This window comes from Triturus cristatus, chromosome 4_2 (assembly GCF_964204655.1).
Source record: "Triturus cristatus chromosome 4_2, aTriCri1.1, whole genome shotgun sequence".
Taxonomy (NCBI): Eukaryota; Metazoa; Chordata; class Amphibia; order Caudata; family Salamandridae; genus Triturus; species Triturus cristatus.
In genome coordinates, this window is record NC_140586.1 from 242,160,569 (window position 1) to 242,180,973 (window position 20,405).

The window sequence follows — 20,405 nt, forward strand, 5'->3', positions numbered from 1 at the left end:
ACCTAATATCTGGAAGTTATTCCATGGCGTATACGGTGCATGGTTTGAGGGTTATCCTCTTTTGAGCGCAGAGGGAAGTGACTAATGGCTACCGACCTACTTTATAGTAGTAAAAACTGTGATTGATTTTAGAAATAAGTTTAAGGTGTTTATATTTAAGAAAATATATATATTGGTGATGAATGTGTGTATGTACATGTACATGTAAATGCAGCTAAAGAGTAATGTTGTTTTATAATGTCACGATGCATAATGTGCAACTAAGAAACAGATTGACGGATTTAATATCTTGTGAGGGATAGTGTACACTTCAGGAAAGGAAGTTTTAAATAGGTAAAACATTAAGTGAATAGATAAAACGCTAAAAGAAATATTACAAAAAGTTGCTAGAACTATAGGGGCTATGGAAACTCCCCTATAACATATGGAAAATACTTTTCCTGGTGATCAGAAAAGGTTACAAAAATATTGTAAAGAGTGGTTTAAGGCTACCCAAAAAATATACGCATCCCTGGCCAGAAGAAGGGACATTTGATGATAAAATCTTAGAACACACTATCACGTACTTTGAAAGTAAATATTCAGGAATTAAGTTACAGATGCGAGAATCCACTATAGCCTTGTGGCGAGTCTTTTGTGATAAACCTAAAAAACTCCTTAAATACCTATACATCTTGTAACTTGTCCGCTCTCCCAGCCCCATATGACCCCACAAGTAACTCTCCCAAGGTACCCAATATTAATACATTAACCCAGTTACAGGATGCTGCAGTGGGATTTGAAAATCCCGAGGTTGTGACCCCTCTCCTATCTCCAAAGTGACCTCCTAGTGTTGCCCTACAGACATAAAGGCCAAAACACGCAAGTACTCCCAAATAACAAAAAAAGGATAGGAAACTCGCAGTTCTCAGGAAAATTGGAAGGACAGTTTAAATTAAATTTAGATCAAGCCTCTCCCCAGAAGGCTAGAGACAAAGGGCAGGGTCCAGGAGATGACGACGATCGGTCACAGACTTCATCAGCAACGTCACACTTGTTACAAAAAAGAGACATAACAGAAAAGGTAGATAGGGATAGCCCCATGGCCAGTACCTTGAGAAAAAGATGAGGATTTTAAAAAAGAATGAAGATGATTTGCCACCTTGTCAAAAGGAGAAAGGAAGTGTTATAATAACACCTGAGAACATTCAGAAATGGTTGTCACAAAGTGAAGATAGAAAAGATGAGAGAGACGCAGGGAGAGAAGAACATCATGATAATGTATCCGAACAATTTAAGGGAAATTTAGTGGGGAGGGCAGACAGAACAGAATCAATACATAGGTATGTAGATGACATGGGTGAAATGCTTCAATCTCAGGAGCCTAGACGCCCCACTTACAACACTAGCAGCCAAGAGCGGCTCCTCATACATTTTGATCATAGAGATAGATCAGTGTCATCGCTCAGCCCCACTAATATGTTTATAAAAACAATTGGAGGAGGAGAGCAGGGCACTTTCTTTAATATGAGGAAACCCCAAGCGACGGAGCTCAATTAGTTCCAGCTTCAGGGAACGCATGGTCAGCCATATCTCAGAAAAGGGTCTTGAGGTTACAAGGGAATTGGCACCACGTAAAAGACTGATACCACAGCTGAGTGTTCAATCAGTTTCACGCAGCAATGATCTCACCCCCAATGAGATAGTTGCTCACGGAGAAAACAAGTGGTATAATGTCATACCCTATATAGATAATTTAGCAGGTTTGACTGAAGGCCTTGCCCTGCAGATAAGTCCATAACCAAGAGTAGGGTCAAAGAAGGGAGCAACGGAAGGGGCTGTAGTAGCAGCCACTGCTCAGATGACTGCGATATAATCTTTTGATTATATGGGTATTGTCAGATCAGGAGTACAGACTACACCACCACATATACTATCTATGCTAGATGACAGAGTATGGGTCAAAAACAAAAACAAAGTAGGCAAAATGATTATTGACCCAATAAGTTTTAATGTCAAGCAGAATGTTGCCCTGCCAAAGACCGCCACAGTATAAAAACTTGCCAGGAGGGTTGTAAAGAAAGAGAAAATTGTATAGGAGGATCGGAACATTTGGCTCCTGAGCTGGAAGATTAATTAATGGAGTAAAAATATTGATGCAATACCCAGAGTAATTTCTCTATTCAAAGTTAAGGGTTCCTGAGAAAACCTAAACAATGACCATCATATCAGTTACATTATAAACAATAATAGAAAGGCGCCATATTGATTGTGCCAAAATAAAACACTACACAAAATACTTTTTGGATGTGTCTTATTTAAGATGGAAGGGGCCAGTGCAAATCCTGCTCACCACACAGACAGACATCAAATGCACTAACAATCAGGACCGGATGGGGCGTGGCTATGTCGTGCTACGGAATGGCCGCCTTCTGAAGGGGCTCCGCAGACCAGACTCCATTATCCTAGAAAATCACCGTTGATAATCGGAATCTGCCAAGGCTGACCGACACAACCTGCCGCTAAACTGAATCACACTGCTTGGGCAAGATTTGGTTGGTGGAGACTGAGTCGCAGCCGAGCTACACGATCCATCGTGCCGCGGCCTGGCTGGCAAGGTATCATGGCCTCCGCGCACCGTCGAAAAGCGAAACTGACCAAGTGTGCTCCTAAGACCCCGGGCACCTCCAACACAACTGGCAGAGGCTCCGTGGGGGGAAAAAGCTTAGTGTGTGGGTAGCAATCCGACATCTAAAACACAAAAAAGGATCCTGCGCCCTTTAATTCGGCAGAACAACGCACCGGACTCATGGGCGAAGACGGCGGAGTATCCCTGTGCCGTGTTTCTGGGCCTGACTGTGGGGAGCTCAGTGAATCGCTGACTGCTGATGTCCATCGGATCCCGGAGACTGCGGGACGTATCAGATGTGCTGGCCTGAGGGAGGAGAAGTCCAGACACTGCAGTGAGGTGTGGTGAGTGTGGGCCGGGGATTTGGGGTGTTGCTGGGCAACACGTCCTCCTGCTGCACAGGCCTGGTCCCCATCAACTATACTATACCTGGGGGGCGCTCTGTGGTCGGCGGCGTAGTTAGGCTTGTGCCGCGGCAGCTCCCGTTTGCGCAAGATAACTGATGTGCTGCGGTGCTATATTGGATGGCGAGGTGGCCGAGGGAGATGAGTGGGCCTCTACCTCTCCTCTCATGCATCCTGCGCTCATGTGAAGGGCGCGGGGACCCGCTTGGGGATTACAATGCTGCTCGTTCCGGGCCCGCTGTAACGTTGATTGGCTGAGTGCTGTTACCCTGAGTCGCCCCACGTCGTTTAAGCCTCACATTGCTATCTTGTGTATCTACAACTTCCATTCAAATGGAGAAGACAGACCCCAAACAGGCGAAACTTCCCCTTAAAAATAAACGCCTCACCCGGACTAATGACGCAGGCCCTGAGTTGGACTCGGCCCAGGGTTCCAAAGAACATGTGGCGCAAAAGGAGGAAGACATCCACACTATCTTGCTGGACGTGCGCCCTAGCATCAAAATAGTGGACAACAAGATAGACACTCTTGCCTCAAGTCTTGATATAGTCAAAAAACGTGTAGACACTCACAAGAGCCAACTTGACAACATTCTAGAAAACAGGTTATCGTATACCCAAGACTCTAATGCAAAATCCAAAACGCAAATCCTTAATATGGAAAATGTATTGGCTGTAATAAAAGCTAAAAATGAAGACTTGGAGGCACGCTCTCGGCGTAATAACCTACGTATTATTGGGCTGCTGGAATCAACTGCTATCCTGAAAATGGAACCATACATTGAAGACCTGCTGCGTGATTTATTCGGACAGGTACCCTCACAAGTCATGATCGTTGAGAGAGCGCATCACAGCTTAGGCCCTAGGCCCCCGCCAGGAGCAACGCCATGTCCAATAATCGCACTCCTTCTGATCTATAGGGACAGGGATGCCATTCTCAGAGCAGCACAAGACAAAAGCCCCATAACTCATCAGGGAAACTCCCTTTCATTTTTACCCTGACTACACACTTACTGTCCAAGCAGCACAGAGAGAGTTCACGCCAGCGAAACGCATCCTAAAAACTGCCTCCATTTCATATGCTATGCTATATCCAGCCAAGCTTAAAATCACATACAACGGTAAGTCGCAATTCTTCACAGACGATAAATCAGCCCTTAAGTATGCCAAAAACATAGTTACAAGGAAATCGCCCTTGCATTCCTCACAACAAGCTGCTTCGGAACAGAACTTGAGTGACAATGATTGATAAGCCAATAAGTAGCTTTGTATTGTATTACACAAGTTTGGTTATAATTGCGTTAATCACTACAATTCTGTTAGTTACCTAGACTGTAACAGAATATAGTTTACTTCTCATGGTTATATGATGGAGCAACCTTCTCCTTTGGCAGATTACGTATCACACGTCAAAGCCTGGTCACCCTGCCACATGGCAGGTTATACCCGACCCCACAGGGAGATCTCCCATGTACTTTTGTTTTGTTCAACGGGTTCTTCAAGGGTGGGAGGGTGGACACAAGTCACAACCTAATTGGGAGGTTGATGTGGGTGGAGGGTTGGATGGGGGAAGCATAGTATACTCAGGCGCATGGTCCTTAACTACACAGCATATACTGAAGTGAAAAGTCACTTGATTTTTCCTAATGATTATCTTAGCTTCTATCTTTCCCTAAATGTAAAACAAGGAAATACAGTATATTTTTTAATTTATGATGTTCTATTGTGCGCTCATCTTACAGGTACACATATCATACACCTTATTTACTGAGAAATGACTGAGACCAAATTCCTCACTTGGAACATCCGTGGGCTTACAGATTTTAAGAAAGCTTGGCTGATAAACTCATATCTAAGGAGGTACCGCATAGACGTATGTCTTCTCATAGAAACTCATTTGAACTATGACTCTGACCCTAAACTAAAGAATAGATATTAGAGGGGAAGTACACTCGGCCCCCTACTTTAACTACGCCAGGGGAGTCGCGATATGAATCAGGCGTGGCCTTGGCTGGTCGACCACACATATACAGATAGACCCCGAGGGAAGGTATATCATCTTAACGGGTACCCTTATGACAAATTAAGTCACCTTAGTCACAATATATGGCCCAAATGTGGATGACCCACAATTCTTTCTCACTGTATGGGCTAAGATAGCAACACTGGGAGGAGACACAATCATTTGGGTAGGTGACTTCAATGTCACGCCCTGTCTGGGAGTGTTAGCCCCCACCCGAAGTTCAGGTCTAGTTGCGCCCCTGTACACGAGAATGGGCATGTCATGCCCCATCAAGGTTTTCGTCCTAAATTACAAAAGGACACATTTACATGCACTGCAATCCAGCCTTTCAGGGGGCCACTTGATAGAGAAAGCTCTCTTTTTGCCCCGATGGCCTGGAATAATTCCTAAACAGATTCTTGTAAATACCGTTTTGTTTAATTTCTTTTTAATGTGATTGATTTAAGGAGGCTATTACTATTTGCAGAGAAATGTATTTGTTTCATGCAACAACCATAAAAAAGTTTATTTTAGATCCAAGCGGGTCCTCACATATGAGAAGTTGGAGGATATCACAGATATTATGCGCTGTAAAATTAGTGGGCTGCTGCTTTGTTACAACAGTGAAAACACATCACTATCTCTGAATATTAGATGTAAACGCTTTCAGAATTTCGACCATAGTGCCTGTGCATCGTTAGTAGCCTGGCTAAAGAGGGTATGGCTGAAAGTAAATCATTTAAACTCGAAGCTGTGCTGAACAGGGGCCCCCAAAATAGTTTTGGCCCAGGGCACCCAAAATACTTAACATGTCCCTGCCACCACAAAGTCTGTCAGACAACATTGCTCTGAAGTAAAATAGACAACATCATTCATTTTTTTAAACATAAGCCCGACTTGTCCTTAATCCCCACTGCTTCGAGCAAGCAACTTATCGTACCACTAAGGAAATCTCAATTAGGTATTCATTCAACGCCCTCTCTGTGGACTTTCAACTTTGTCTTTGGGTCCAGAACAGTTTGGTGGGCAATTATCCCATTATAATGCTGCCTAAAACGTTTGTTAATAATTTCTAGAGAAGATCTGTTTCTCGTGTACCAGCTCTGAGCTAGGGAGTGCTTGAAAAATCTGACAACACTGTCTCCCTTACAGTCCCTGTTTTGGCTGAAAATGTCTGCAGTATATTCAGCTTTGAGAGAAACTGCTATCAAAACTCTCTTGCCTTTCAGCTCGTCCTATTTATGTGAGATTGGGTTCTCAGCACTTGCAGTATTAAAGACTAAGTACCGTTCAAGACTGGGTTTGGAGCACAACCTGAGGATGGCAGTAGCAAAAATCCATCCACAGATTGACTGTCTCTGTGGCAAAAAACAATTTGCGCACATTTTATCTTGAAAAATAGTGTTTGAGCTGTGTAATAAGCCTCTGTCATTTCACCACACCCACTCACAAACCTGCACTTTACCAAACACTCTTATTGTGTTGAACATTATTTGCTGAATAAGGCCAGGGATATGTGTGTGGCGGTCGATTATGTAGTGTACTAGATTCCAGACATTTCTGTCAGGTGGTGGGGGAGGGGCCCAACATCTGAAAACATTTAGCTGGGGGGGGGCTCAACCTATAAAAGTTTGAAGACCTCTGCCTTAGAGTGTCCTTTCTTGTTTACTGTTCTATCTAGATTGGGATTTAGCCTCAATTTGGCAAACTAATAAGCCTGCTCTATACTAAACCCACAGCCCGACTTAGAGCAAATAATCTAATATCGGAACCATTCTACATAACTCTTGGAACCAGGCAGGGATGCCCGCTTTCACAGTGGCGATGGAGCCCCTAGCAGCCAGAATTTGCCGGCACCACACTACACGGGGTCTGGGATTCACTGACAGGAGTCTTATAATATCAATGTATGCAGATGACATAACATTATATATTCGCAAACCAGATGAAAACCTTAACCCTGTGTTGAGAGAAGTCCGCCATTATGGAAGGATGTCAGGCATACAGATTAACTGCTCAAAATCCTCTATTTTGCCGCTGACTGATGCCCTGCTAAAAACCCACTTTAAATTCCTGCTTAAATGGGCTGATGGTGCTGTTAAGTACCTAGGGGTGTGGTTGAGCCGCGACTTGCAGGAAATATGGCGAATTAACTTTGGAAAATTACTGGACTGGCTGGACCGCAAGTCGAAACTTTGGGCTGCCCTGCCTCTGTCACTGGCTTGCAGTGTCGCTATCACCAAGATGATAGTTCTTCCTAAATTTTTATACTTATTCGTTAATATATCCATACCTTTAACCAAGGCCTTTTTTAATTTCCTGCGCTCTATCGTAATTGCCTTAGTTTGGGCTGGTAAACATTGCGTGAGCTGGGACCTGCTAACACGCCCGCTACCTGGGGTGGAATGGATGCACCTGACTTCGAACTCTATGCACTGAGGACGCAAGCCCAATTCCTTCACTTTTGAATACATCCCATCCCAATCTAGCTGCACGTGGCCATTGAAACAGATATAGCTGATCCCACCCCCCTACACGTAGCTGTCTATAAACCATATCATAGATCAGCAAACAAAATGAATACAGTTGAGACACTAAGCTGGGCCCGGGGCGGTTTAAGGAAACGTGTTGGGACACCACTGCATTACTCGCCCTCCACTTCAGTTGCACATCACCCTCATTTTCCGTTCCTAATGATAAGGGTTCCATAGCATGGGCACGCAGTATGGGCATTTCTACATTAGGGGACCTGTTCCCACAGGACACCTTTTTAGAGCAGCCACAACAACAGGGTGACACTCCAATACCACTCCTGAAATTATTCCTATATTTCCAACTCCGAGCCACTTGCAAGACAATGCACTCAACTTTTCCAGCCCCCCCAGATATAATGAAGCCACTAGAACATCTATTAACCACACCATCACCTCGTAAATTAATTACCAGATTGTACAACCTCACGCAAACAAACACCCCTTGGGTTGCCCTCAAGGCACTAACACAATGGAGAATTGACCTAGATGAACTGCCCAATGGCGAACAATGGTTATTTTATTGCACATAGCTGAGATATTTATCCCCGAACTAGAAGCTGAGACTTATCCATTTCAAATTCATACATAGGATGTATTGCACCCCCATGCAGTTACACAAACTGGGGTTACATCCTGATTCGTGCTGCTGGAAATTGTAGACGTGAAGAAGCTGCCTTTTTACATGTTGCGTGGAGTTGCCAACCCATTGCTGAATTTTGGAAAGAGGTGTATAATACTATTCAAGCAGCCACTAGAGCGTCGCTGGAATATACCCCAGTGGTGGCACTGCTGGATTATGTAGGGGAAATCCCACCTGAGAAATGCCGTTTGGTGGCCATGATGCTACTGTTTGCAAAGCGCAGACTGGCCATCCGCTGGGGTGCCCCTAGAGCCCCCGTATGGCTGCGTGGGTGCGAGATATTGCTTACTGTCAAGAGCAGCTGGTGACATTCTGGGACCTAATGCCGACAGCATCTCGCCCGAGGGACATATGGGAACTTTTCACTACCTGGCTCAAGGGACAAAATGCGGAACTCCCGGATGACTGTAGTCCAGTGCCAATAATCTCCCCGTCCGGATCGCCTCAATAGCCGCCTTCAAACTCGCCACTTTGTAGAAATGTCCTTCACACTTATGGGTCCGCCTAGCTCGTACCATATGATACAGTCAATCATGGCCACCCTTCCCCTCCCCATTTACTGTGACTAAAATCTATATGTTTATTTAGCCCACATCTGACACTGTTATGTTTCAGACAATATAATAGTGAGAATTGTGATAATGTATTACACAGAGGTACCTTTTTTCCTTCAAAAGGACAAATCGCACCGGAGCAGTGAACCTGATTTTTATTTAGTATTGGTCTTTCTTAGAAAGATGCACGCAAAGCCCAATATCCTGCGACGAAAACAAAACCACATGCACGGGCGTGTGGTGAGATTTCAAAAGCCCTTACATAAAGTCTTCCCCAGAACAGCGCATGCGCTGTTACAGGCTCGACCTGAAAAACAATCGGGACCGGACATATGCATCCCATCTAAAGAAAATACCACTGTTCACAGCTGTATATACCAACATAACTGAGACATCAGCACAGGTATCAAAGACCCTTAAGGACTGAAGAGGATCTTTTGAAAAGATCTCTGTGATATCTTTGGGTCTGGTGAACGTACCATTGTTTTGATTTAGACAAAGTAACTGTAAAGACTGACTAAGCGAATGTCTCAACAGTCAGCAAGTGATCAATCACGGCAGATCCCTAAATTATTTATCCATCTTTAGAAGAATTAGATTGTTGCCCTCTCCAATAGCACTGCCACAGCAGAGCACCAAAACCAGTACAGTCCAATTACTAATTAATTGAAGAAATCCTCGAACACCTAAGTATTGATTGTACATTACCTTTAGGTCTCTGGACAACATACATCAACATAACTGCATCCCCTCAGGATTGTGGGCTAGAAGAATTAATACCCCAAAAAAAAGAGACAGAGGAAGAATTATTGAACAGTATAGGCAGGGATAAAGATACCTATCTTGTTAGAGATTGAATTTTTAGTAGGCTAGGGTGTGGGCCAAAGCCAGGCAAAAATCACCACTCTAGTCAGGATAAGGGAGTTACACGTCTAAAATAACCCCTGCTCACCCCCTTGGTAGCTTGGCACGAGCAGCCAGGCTTATCTTAGAGGCCATGTGTAAAGCATTTGCATATAACCAACAGTGATACAGTGTACGCACCACAAAAGGACACCACACCAGTTTAGAAAAATATCCAATATTTTTTTATATAATTAAGACAAGACCAAAAATGATTTTAAAAAATCCACAATACTATACTTAAAAGATCACAGTTCAAAAGTACGTTGATTAAAAAGAGTTCCTTGTGTGGATAGCTCTGTCCGGGATACCACGGCGTCGTGAACACACAAATCCAAAAACAAGCGGGGTCGCAGGCCAGCTACGGTGTCGGGAAGACCCGCAAACAGTGCCTTTCAGAGATGCAAAGCGATGGGGCCCTTGAAGTCACTTGTGTTGCAGGGAAGCGGCCTTTATGAACTCAGAATGAAAAGGGCACCCTCGCTAAAGACTGCGTCTTTAGACGCTGAGTTCAGGCATACCAAACTTCGTTCACTTATCCCTTTTTCGGGCTACGTACGTGGGTGGCACAATCCGTGCTGCAGGCCCACGAGTAGTGACCGACCCACAAGCCTTGGCACCCGCAGTGCCTTTTACTGGGGACTGACAAGAACGTCGAACATCCAATCATAACACAAATTACCACAGGAGCACCAGCACTTTACCACTGATCTGCAGTGCGAGAAGCGCGCAGAAACGTTACACCAGCAAAATCAGAGTCAAAACCGGGAGGGCAGAAAGCAAAAACTCAGGGGAAACATGCCAAAAGATACAAAGTCTAACATATCTTGAGGGTGATTTTTAGTGGGACTTTGATACAACTGAGATAAAGGAGTTCCTAAATCGGATAACTAAATGTAACTTTGATACCACAAGTATAGGGGAGTTTGTTACAAATTTTACAAAGTTTGTTGCAGTTGTCCAATCGATATTGAGGTATCCTTTAGAGGAGCCACTGGATTAGTAATGGTGAGGAAGGGTAAATATTTATTCATTGAGCTACCCACCCTTGTGCCGCCCGACCTGAAACAGTGGCCATCCTGGCCACTAAGAAATGGTTAAAAAGGACATTGCACGGAAAGTTATTGATTATAACAGTACTGACATGGCGAGCCGTACAAATGTAAAGCGTGCATTTTTATATATCATCATACCATTGCAGAAACATATAGAGAGCTTGATGTCACGATTAAGTAAGCTATAGACGTTGTCGCTACTGTAAAATTTAAAAACTCAATAAAAATATATCCCAAAAACAAAATAACAGTACTGACATGGCTACTCCTCCCGATTGTGTATTGTTTCTCATACATAACTTAGATGCTTTTAACACAGGGACAAGTAGGAAATAATGAAACTGAGGTAAATAATACAGAACTAGTTCCCTTCACACAACAGTTACATGGCTTATTCCATGTGGGCCCATGAGAAACATCATGTGTGAGTGCTTGTATGGATGTGTGAATGGGTATGTAAGTGATTCTGTGAGTGAGTGCTTGTATGGACGAGTGAGTGGCTGTGTTGAGCGGCTGTATGGGTGAGTGAGTGAGTGGGTGTGTGAGTGACTAGGTAAATAGGTGGGTGTGTGAGTAGCTGTATGGGTGAGTGTGTGGCTATGTGACTGGCTGTGTGGGTGAGTGACTGGTTGTATGAGTGGCTGTAAGGGTGAGTGAATAATTGTGTGAGTGGCTGTAGAGTGAGTGGATGATGTCATTAGTGATGTCCTTTGAGATGTCATGAGTGATGAAATATGTGAGGTCATAAGCAGTACAATCTGGGGGAGTAAGTTATAGTTAGCTCAGGTGACCTTAACTGCTGAATTTCTATGGTTTTCTACGGGTGAAATCTGAGCCTAACTATAACCCAGAGGTATTCAATCTGTGGGGCGCGACCCCCAGGGGAGCCCTGGAGGCATGGGAAGGGGGTCTCACTCTTCATTTGCTAAAGAAAACCGCCCAGGCGGTTGATTCCGGTAGAAAGGTTGTATGGGGGTGTGAGTGGGTGTGTGAGTGGTTTTGTGGATGATGTCATTAGTGATGTCCTTTGAGATGTCATGAGTGAGGAAATATGTCAGGTCATAAGCATTCCAATCTGGGTGAGTAAGTTATAGTTAGCTCAGGTGACCTTAACTGCTGAATTTCTATGGTTTTGTACGGGTGAAATCTGAGCCTAACTATAACCCAGAGGTATTCAATCTGTGGGGCACGACCCCCAGGGGGGCCCTGGAGGCATGGGAAGGGGGTCTCGCTCTTCATTTGCTAAAGTAAACGGCCTAGGCGGTTGATTCCGGTAGTTAACATGTTTTCCCTGGAGTGTTATTCAGGGACTCTCCTGTGTACATTTGCATTTCTTTCAGGCCAGCAGCACTCTGGCAGAAGTGTTTAGCTGTCTGTCTGGCTTTAATTTCTCAGGAGAGTGCTGCTGCAGTTAATTGATCAAATCACTTGGAGCTTTTTGAGTGGTAGTGCACAGAGTTTACTGAGCTTTGAAGTGCTTGCTTTTAATTGTCATCGAATTTACAAACGCGCGTACTATCCCTGAGAATGTGTTGGAGGGACAGTTATGTAAAAAAATTGCATTACATAGGGTCTGGATGTTACTAAAATGTATAGGTCTCATTTACAATAAAATGGTGTAGGGCAGCTCCTCAAGTATTTCTGCTGCGCTGCCCTATGCCAATTCAAAAGGGCAGGAATAGATTGTATTTATAATATACCGTGCACTCCAAATCCTTTCTGCCGGTGCACAATTTGGTGCCTAGTGCCAATACAGGCACCCTTGCACCATGGTGCAAGGGTGTCTGCATTGTTGGCCAGATTGTATTTGTGCAAGAAGGCCCGCCTTCATGCGCAAAAACAACCCATGGAGGCCTTTTTCTCTTTCTGTGTGTGCTACACATAGAAAGAGGAAACAATTGAGGAGAAATAAAGATACTTCTCCTCGTTACGCATCCCTTGGGCCAGCGTACAGTTTTGACCCATCCTCAGGTTTACAGATCCTTGTAAATCTCGAAATGTGTCAAAACCCATGGGAAAACCCACTGCAACGCCCATGGAACACCCCCATTTCAATGTAACGCAACGCACTGACTTGCGCTGCGTTGCCTTACACCATATCCAGGAGGCCATGAAAAGCCACGCTAAGGGACTTTGCGTGACGTCGTAGATATGGGTCTGCTCTGTGCACAACCAGAGCGTCATAAAAAATGACGCAGCTGCAGCACATGGGGCTTACAAATAAGCTCTATATTTTGGAAGCAGCCCATATATTTTGGAAGCACCATTTTATTGTGAAACATTTTGCGCATTTTGTAGCGGTCTATCTTATACTGTGTGTAATGCAAGTATAAAATAGAGACTTAAATATTCACAGTGCTTTCTGTCGCAGGCTGTGACCTCATAGCACTAAAAATACACAAGTCACTATTCTCCACTTCACCAACCACGATTTAATTCTGTGGCTCTCTCCTTTCACACAGACCTTTGCAATGCATTAACTAATAGAGGTTTCCTAATTTATTATATTGCATTTCCCACTGAGTAACAACTTTTCAAAATGTATTGATTATTCATTGAAGCTGCCCGTTATTTTTTATGTAGCTACCTGATGGTGAAAGACCTAAAAAAGTACGTATGTTTTAATTATGATGAATGATGTTCAACTATCTCCAGTTACATGCAGCTGTAAATGCCAAGCTGTCAGCATCCCATGAAATATAGCATGGGTTTCCTCTAATGCCGTGCAATAAATTTGCAGCCCATGCATTACAGCTATTATACGAAGGGCCACTGGAATTATGTGATTGTGCGGACGCAGCAATTTTAGCATAATTATAGATTAGCCGCATTTGCCACATAATCCATCATCTGCCGCATAATCTGCTAATTTTAACACAACACTTTTTATTTACTCAAAAGGTTTAAAAGTTACTAAAGGGCAGCAACAGGTGTTGCCACTCGGTAGAAAGCCCTTTGTAAAGCTGCTTTGGTCACATTTTTGTTGCTTATTGCTATAGTTGGGTGTTAAACTAGTACTAATGAGGTGCAACCACAGATTGACCGTTTCTCTGAAGAACATTTATGGTTGTCAATGATAAGGACTACCAGGTTCTAGATTTTTTTTTCCGAAGGGGGTCCTTACGCCTAAAACATTTTGATGGGGGGTCTTGGCATCAACAAGTTTGAAGACCACTGCTATAACCAGACCCTCCAGGATTTCGCGATGTACTAAATAACTGCAAAATCACCTAACTACCATGATGACCGCAAAATGTATCATTTTGGCTGCTAAAAACGGTCTCCAGCAGACGGCCAAAAAAATGGTGACATTCTATTGGCTATATGCGCACACGTCACTACGTGGCACTGTACAGCTGTAATAGCTGTCTGCTTCCTGTTCTGTGCACAAGGGCTATTATAATATTCGCTGCACAAAGCCCAAATACATTTACATTCTTTTTGCATTTTGATAAGGCGCATAGATATCGGCTAACAAACTAATGATCTGTTTTAGCATTGTATTATACTATAGTGGTTGTTATGCACGGAGACTTGAGGTAGGCCAACGCATAAGGGAAGTCATTTGTTTAACTTATTTGTAAGAATGTCAATGGTTCGCTCTCAACAAACATTGCGGATTTGTGAAGGTGAGTTCGGGGAGTGGAGCTCTACTACCCTCTGCCGTTGGTTCTGAGATTCCTTTGCAATGGTTTGGACGAGCTTTCAGATGTACTAATTCAAGCAAAATTAAATGAAAGGTTTGGTTACTGACAACATTTGAAAAATGAAATCCTGAAGAGGGCTCAACAAATGGATTCATCGATTCTCCACAAAATAAGTATAATAATGCATGTTCTTAATTGTATACACAGATAATATTCTCAAAATAATAGAAGGAGAATGTGTTTAAATGAAAAGGTGAAAGAAACATAAAAAGTAACATTATTTAATATGTCATTAAACTTTTGAACCTTGATAAACAGGATAGACGCCCTTTATTCCCGATATATAATCTATTTACTCCCAATTTGTTTTTTTTTTAGTGTGTACTGTGCAAAGGGCTCCTGGACTCCATTCCCTTTTGCGCAGCTCACATGTCCTTTAGATAATTAAAAAAACTGCTTCCATTCTGCCGAGATATGCTAGTATTTGCAGCCATAGTTTGTCACTGTAGCAGGGCTTTTTTTCATTTTGGAGTATTCATTAGCAACACTTGTGATATCCATTAACAATTAGAATATCTAATGATACAAGAGCAGGCGTTTTGAAGTCTATTACCAATAATTCGTCTTACTCTGAAAATTGACTTATGTATGGGGCTGCCATACTTTGCTCCACACTTAAAAGCAGGCCCTTTGTCTACCTTCTTATATGATAAACTTTGATATTGTGGGAGATACCCAAAGGAGGGAGCGAAGGAGTCTGTGCGACTGAAACCAGGGAGCAAAGGGGGCTGTGTGACTGAACCCAGGGAGTGAAGGGGGCTGTGTGACTGAAACCAGAGAGTAAAAGGAGCTGTGTGAATGAAATCAGGGAGTGGTGAAAGTGGTGCCCCAGCAGGAATGCATACTTGGGCGCTAGAACATCCCAGGGAGAAATACGGCCCTCTCCCACGAGGTTAGGATTGGAGCTGTGCTTCCATAGAGCTGCAGAAACTTGAAACATGCCCATTTCAAAGTGGAATACTCTGCTAAAACAGGTTCCATTGATTCAAGGCTGAAAATGAATGATTATGAGTAAAATAAAGTTCTGCAATAATGCCGCAAATTTTTTATTTTTGTGCTGCAAAATTTGCAAATCTATGCCTCAATATCTTGGGGGGGGGGGGGTCTGTCTATGGCAGTCTCTACCATTGCCTCCAGTATAGTGGGTGGGGTACCGTTGAAGGAGCACCTCCTGTTGCCCCCCCCTTTGGTTGGTGCAAGACCAGAGTTCATACCACCTCTTCCGTATTTCTTTCACCAAGCGCTGTGCCACAGATACAGCATTTATTTTCTGTTGCATGCCTTTCCAGATTTTGTGTTTCTGGGTCTCAGGCACAGTCACAGATGCACAGCCAAACAGCTACTCATGGTTGTTGCATCATTCCTCGGTTAGTATCTCTAGTTCTTTTTCAGAGAACTTCAATTTGCGCTTCCTCACCCCTGCCTCCTTCTCTGCCTACTGGCTAGCCATTCCTGTGGTATTAATGATGGTTTGGGGACTCCTCAGGTCGCTTGAATTGTGCAGCAGTTCTCTCCTCCTTACTCTGCCTGCTCTCTTGGCTTCTCCTGGGCAGCACTTCCTGTTTGTGGGGTCATCTCCCTGACCCAGGAAGCAGAATCTCTATTTTTTTAATGCAGTCGCTATTTGCGACTTATTAAGTAATCACGAATTGTGATATCCTATTTAGCGATGCAACTCGTTTCCGAGTCACAAAATCCGGCCAGCTTGAGACCGTACATGCCATTTAGTGATTTCCTAATTGCGAATCTCAAAAATTCACAATTCGGAAATCGATAAACGGTGTTTTCGTACACCCGTCCCTAGGTTCAGCAAATTCCTCACGTCCCACTTGTGATCAGGCCTCTATGTCTGCTGTCATCAATGAGAATGTTTTTAATGCTTTCAGTCATTTAGGGTCTAATGGTAGAACTGTTACAGAAATACTTTTTAAAATAGGGATGTACTCAATCCCCACAAGAGAAATTAAGGCCTGATACCTCATCTTCCAGTGTTACAGCTGTATGTGCTTCATCTATTCAGAGGTAGAAAGAAGTTGCCCTTGACATGTTTGTCATGTGTGATTATTTTGAGGCTGACCCTAGGTTTTGCTATCCTACAATCCCCCTTTTGTGTAACATATTATGGTAGCTCCGATGACTAGGATGAGATTTATATATCATATGATGAAGAATGTTCAGAAATGGTTACAAATATCAAAATGTTGGCAAAAAAGATCTCACACACAGAACGACACTATATATCCAATGTAACCACGCAGCAAGCTTCCCTGTCTTAGAACACATACTAGAGAATTCGGTGATTTCAGAGGCACTGCACCAGCACTTAATTGTCAACACCAGCACTTATTACAGTCCACCACGTGGAGGCACTGTTTGTTTGATTTTTAGATGGGCACATCAGCACAACAGTTGTATTGTATTTCAATATACATAAAATTACTAATACTTGCCATCCAACCATTCTTGTAGCTTTGATTGGCCTACAATAGTCTGAATTCTCACACGTGTAGGTTTGCGAGGGTTAGTGGTTGTGTTGGTACTGTCACTTGCAGCTGGCAGGGGCCATTGATGGTTCAAGATGCAGTGAGCTTCTGACGAGGGCCCTGGCATTTATTTTCTTTTACAAATTAAGCCCTGAAATGTCAAATGTGCGTTAGATTTACGCATGCGCGGGTCAGGTTGACTCCTCATTCATGTCACTCCGTATCTCACAGATTTGGTGAGAAAGTCTATCGGTGTAAATCCAAATGTGACCTATATCTGTGTGCATTTCAGTTCACTTCAGGCCGTAGGGTCCACTCTCACTACAACGGCAATGCCTCCCACCCTCCACCCCACACACTTTGTGTGATAGGAAGGGCTGCTACTCATGTGGGTGAGTTTTCCTTCGCTACCTTAGTATCAGAGCCTTTGTTCAGATTGCGCCCTGGGCTCAGAGAAATTTGGCGCCCTTGCTAATGCTTGCGAATTAAATGAGGCAGCAGGAGGCCCTTTTGAGTTCACTGGTCAGTCCCTGGTTGAGCTGTGACTGCCCCTGAACACAGATGCCTCCGGACCCCCCCAGCTCACCCAAATCACCGATAGCTTGGCTGCCTCATGCTGATGATGGCATTTTTTATGTCAGCAGGGGTGAGAGGGTGAAAACGGAGGGCAAGGAAGAGTGCTAATGGCGTGTTAAAAAACATTGCCCAAGGTATCAAGGATTAAAACCGCTTTAAACTGGAAAATTAGACAGAAACGAGCACGGAGGGCTACGGACAAACCTGGAGCAGGATGACAGGGGTCCTGCTGTTGGCAGTACCTTAATGCACACAGCTTGTGCACCCCTCAGAATATTGGCGGGCCCAGGTCGGCCATGCGAAAGTACGGCCCTGCTTGTATGATACGTTTTCAAAAGTAATATAAATTGCTATATGTCCGTTCTGTGGCTCTGTAGAGCACGTGTTTATTTAAGACTGAGTTCTGTAATAATGTATATGAATTCTACATTTGTTTTGGACAGTTTTCATAAATTCTTTGACGTCACGTGGTCTGCTGCCATTCACATCACAGTTTGCACTGCTAAATTCCTTGTAAACCGTGAGAGCATCACACAATTTCAAACTCACGGCGAAGAATTTTGAAAAAATGATATATGATGTGTACAGCAGCAGAGATGCGCGCGCTCCGTTCACGCGCAGACTGTTTTACTTTACAAGATACCGGAATATACGCGTCGCTCACTCAGGTCCATGATTGAGACACTGTATTCATACTTCCCTCGCACACAGCGAGAAGCTGCACTTCAGGCCCCCAGACAGGCATGTGTCTCGAGCCTGGCGTGTTCAGAACCTTCCGTACAAAACCGAAAGGTCCCGCACACAGGGAGGTGGAGACAGGCACGCCCTGACAGAGGGAGAGAAATCGAAACTTAGTTAGTACTCTCTTCACTTCCGGGATCATGGCCGCAGCAGCATCTCAGTTCGGGAATCTCAAGGAAGAGACAAGCTGTTCGATCTGTTTGGAATATTTTAATGATCCGGTGACCATTGATTGTGGGCACAACTTCTGCCGCTCCTGCATCACTCGCTGCTGGGAGGGAAAAGATGACAACTTCCCGTGTCCGCGATGCAGAGAAGCATCTCTGGTGAGAAATCTCCGACCCAACAGGCAACTTGGAAGCATTGTGGAAATTGCAAAACAGCTCCATCGCTCCAAGGCGAAGTCTAGTGAGGACATGCTATGCGAGAAACACGGGGAGAGGCTGATGCTGTTCTGTGAAGAAGATCAGAGGACGATCTGCCTGGTTTGCCGAGAGTCCAAGGATCACAAAACTCACTCCGCAAGTCCCATAGATGAGGCTGCAGAGGAGTACAAGGTATGTGTGTGGGTGTTCAGGGTTCACAGTATCTTTCCTCCAGGCGAATAACGGAGGCTCCAGAACAACACTGGGTGTTCATGGATTATAAGGCACCCTTGTTTCACAGAGACATACCTGTCAACCTCTTACCTTAACAAGCATTGGCATAGCCAATAGGTCTCACTTTTGGGAGCTTATAAGTATTTAGTTATGCAACTGTTGTGTGGGTGTGTGTGTGGTTGTGTGTGATTGTAGTTGGGTGTGGTTGTGGGTGTGTGTGGTTGTGTGTGGTTGTGGTTGTGTGTGTGGTTGTGGGTGTGGTTGTGTGTGAGTGTGTGGTTGTGTGTGTGTATTGTTGTGTGTGTGTGGTTGTGTGTGTGATTGCAGTTGTGTGTGTGTGTGTGGTGTGTGTGGTTGTGTGTGTGGTTGTGTGTGTTTGTGGTTGTGTGTGTAGTTGTGGTTGTGTGTGTAGTTGTGGTTGTGTGTGTGTGTGTGTGGTTGTGGTTGTTTGTGTGGTTGTGTGTGTGGTTGGTTGTGTGTGTGGTTGTGGTGTGTGTGGTTGTGTGGGTGTTATTGTGTGTGGTGGTGTGTGTGTGGTTGTGGGTGTGTGTGGTTGTGGGTGTGTGTGATTGTGTGTGTGTCTGGTTGTGTGTGTCTGGTTGTGTGTGTGGGTGTGGTTCTGTGTGTGTGTGGTTGTGTGTGTGAGTGTGGCTTTGTGTTGTGGTTGTGTGTGTGGTTGTGTGTATTGGTGTGTATGGTTGTGTGTTTGTGGTTGTGTGTGTGTTTGTGGTTGTGTGTATGTGTGTTTTTGGTTTTGTGTGTGTGGTTGTGTGTGTGGTTGTGTGTGTTTGGTTGTGTGTGTAGTGGTTGTGGGTGTGGGTGTGGTTGTGTGTGCTTGTGGTTGTGTGTGGGATTGTGCGTGTGTGTGTGGTTGTGTGTGTGTGGTTGTGTGTGTGGGTGTGTTTGTGTGTGGGTGTGGTGTGTGTGTGTGGTTCTTTGTGTGGTTGTGGTGTGTGTAGTTGTGGTTGTGTGTGTGTGTTATTGTGTGTGTGTTGGTTGTGTGTGTGTGTGTGGTTGTGTGTTTATGGTTGTGTGTGTGAGTGGTTTTGTGTGTGTAGTTGTGTGTGTGGGTGTGTGTGTGGGGGGTGTGGTTCTGGTTGTGTGTGGTTGTAGTTATGTGTGTGTGATTGTGTGTGTTGGTGTGTGTGCTTGTGGTTGTGTGTGTGTGTAGTTGTGTGTGTGATTGTGGTTGTGTGTGTGTGGTTGTGGTTGTGTGTGTGATTGTAGTTGTGTGGTTGTGGGTGTGTGGGTGTGATTGTGTGTGCTTGTGGGTGTGGTTGTGTGTGATTGTGTGTGTGTATTGTTGTTTGTATGTGGTGGTGTGTGTGATTGCAGTTGTGTGTGTGTAGTGTGTGTGGGGTGTGTGTTATTGTGTGTGGGTGTGTGTGTGATTGTGTTGTTGTGGTTGTGGTTGTGTGTGTAGTTGTGTGTGTGTGGTTGTTTGTGTGGTTGTGTGTGTGGTTGTGTGGGTGTGTGTGTGGCTGTGTGTGTTTGTGGTTGAGTGTAGTTGTGGTTGGGTGTAGTTGTGGGTGTGTGTGGTTGTGTGGGTGTGGTTCTGTGTGTGTGTGGTTGTGTGTGTGGTTGTGGCTGTGTTGTGGT

General features: G+C 44.3%; 1 protein-coding gene across 1 annotated transcript in view; it reads left to right on the forward strand.

The window, feature by feature from the left end:
* Positions 1–18,317: 18,317 nt before the first annotated feature.
* LOC146833541 (E3 ubiquitin-protein ligase TRIM39-like) overlaps positions 18,318–20,405 on the forward strand; it is a 138,616-nt gene continuing 136,528 nt past the window's right edge. Inside the window, exon 1 of the mRNA XM_085601398.1 lies at positions 18,318–18,764. Within this exon, the coding sequence (XP_085457524.1) occupies positions 18,348–18,764 (417 nt within the window). The 5' untranslated portion in view covers positions 18,318–18,347. The remainder of the gene's footprint in view (positions 18,765–20,405) is intronic.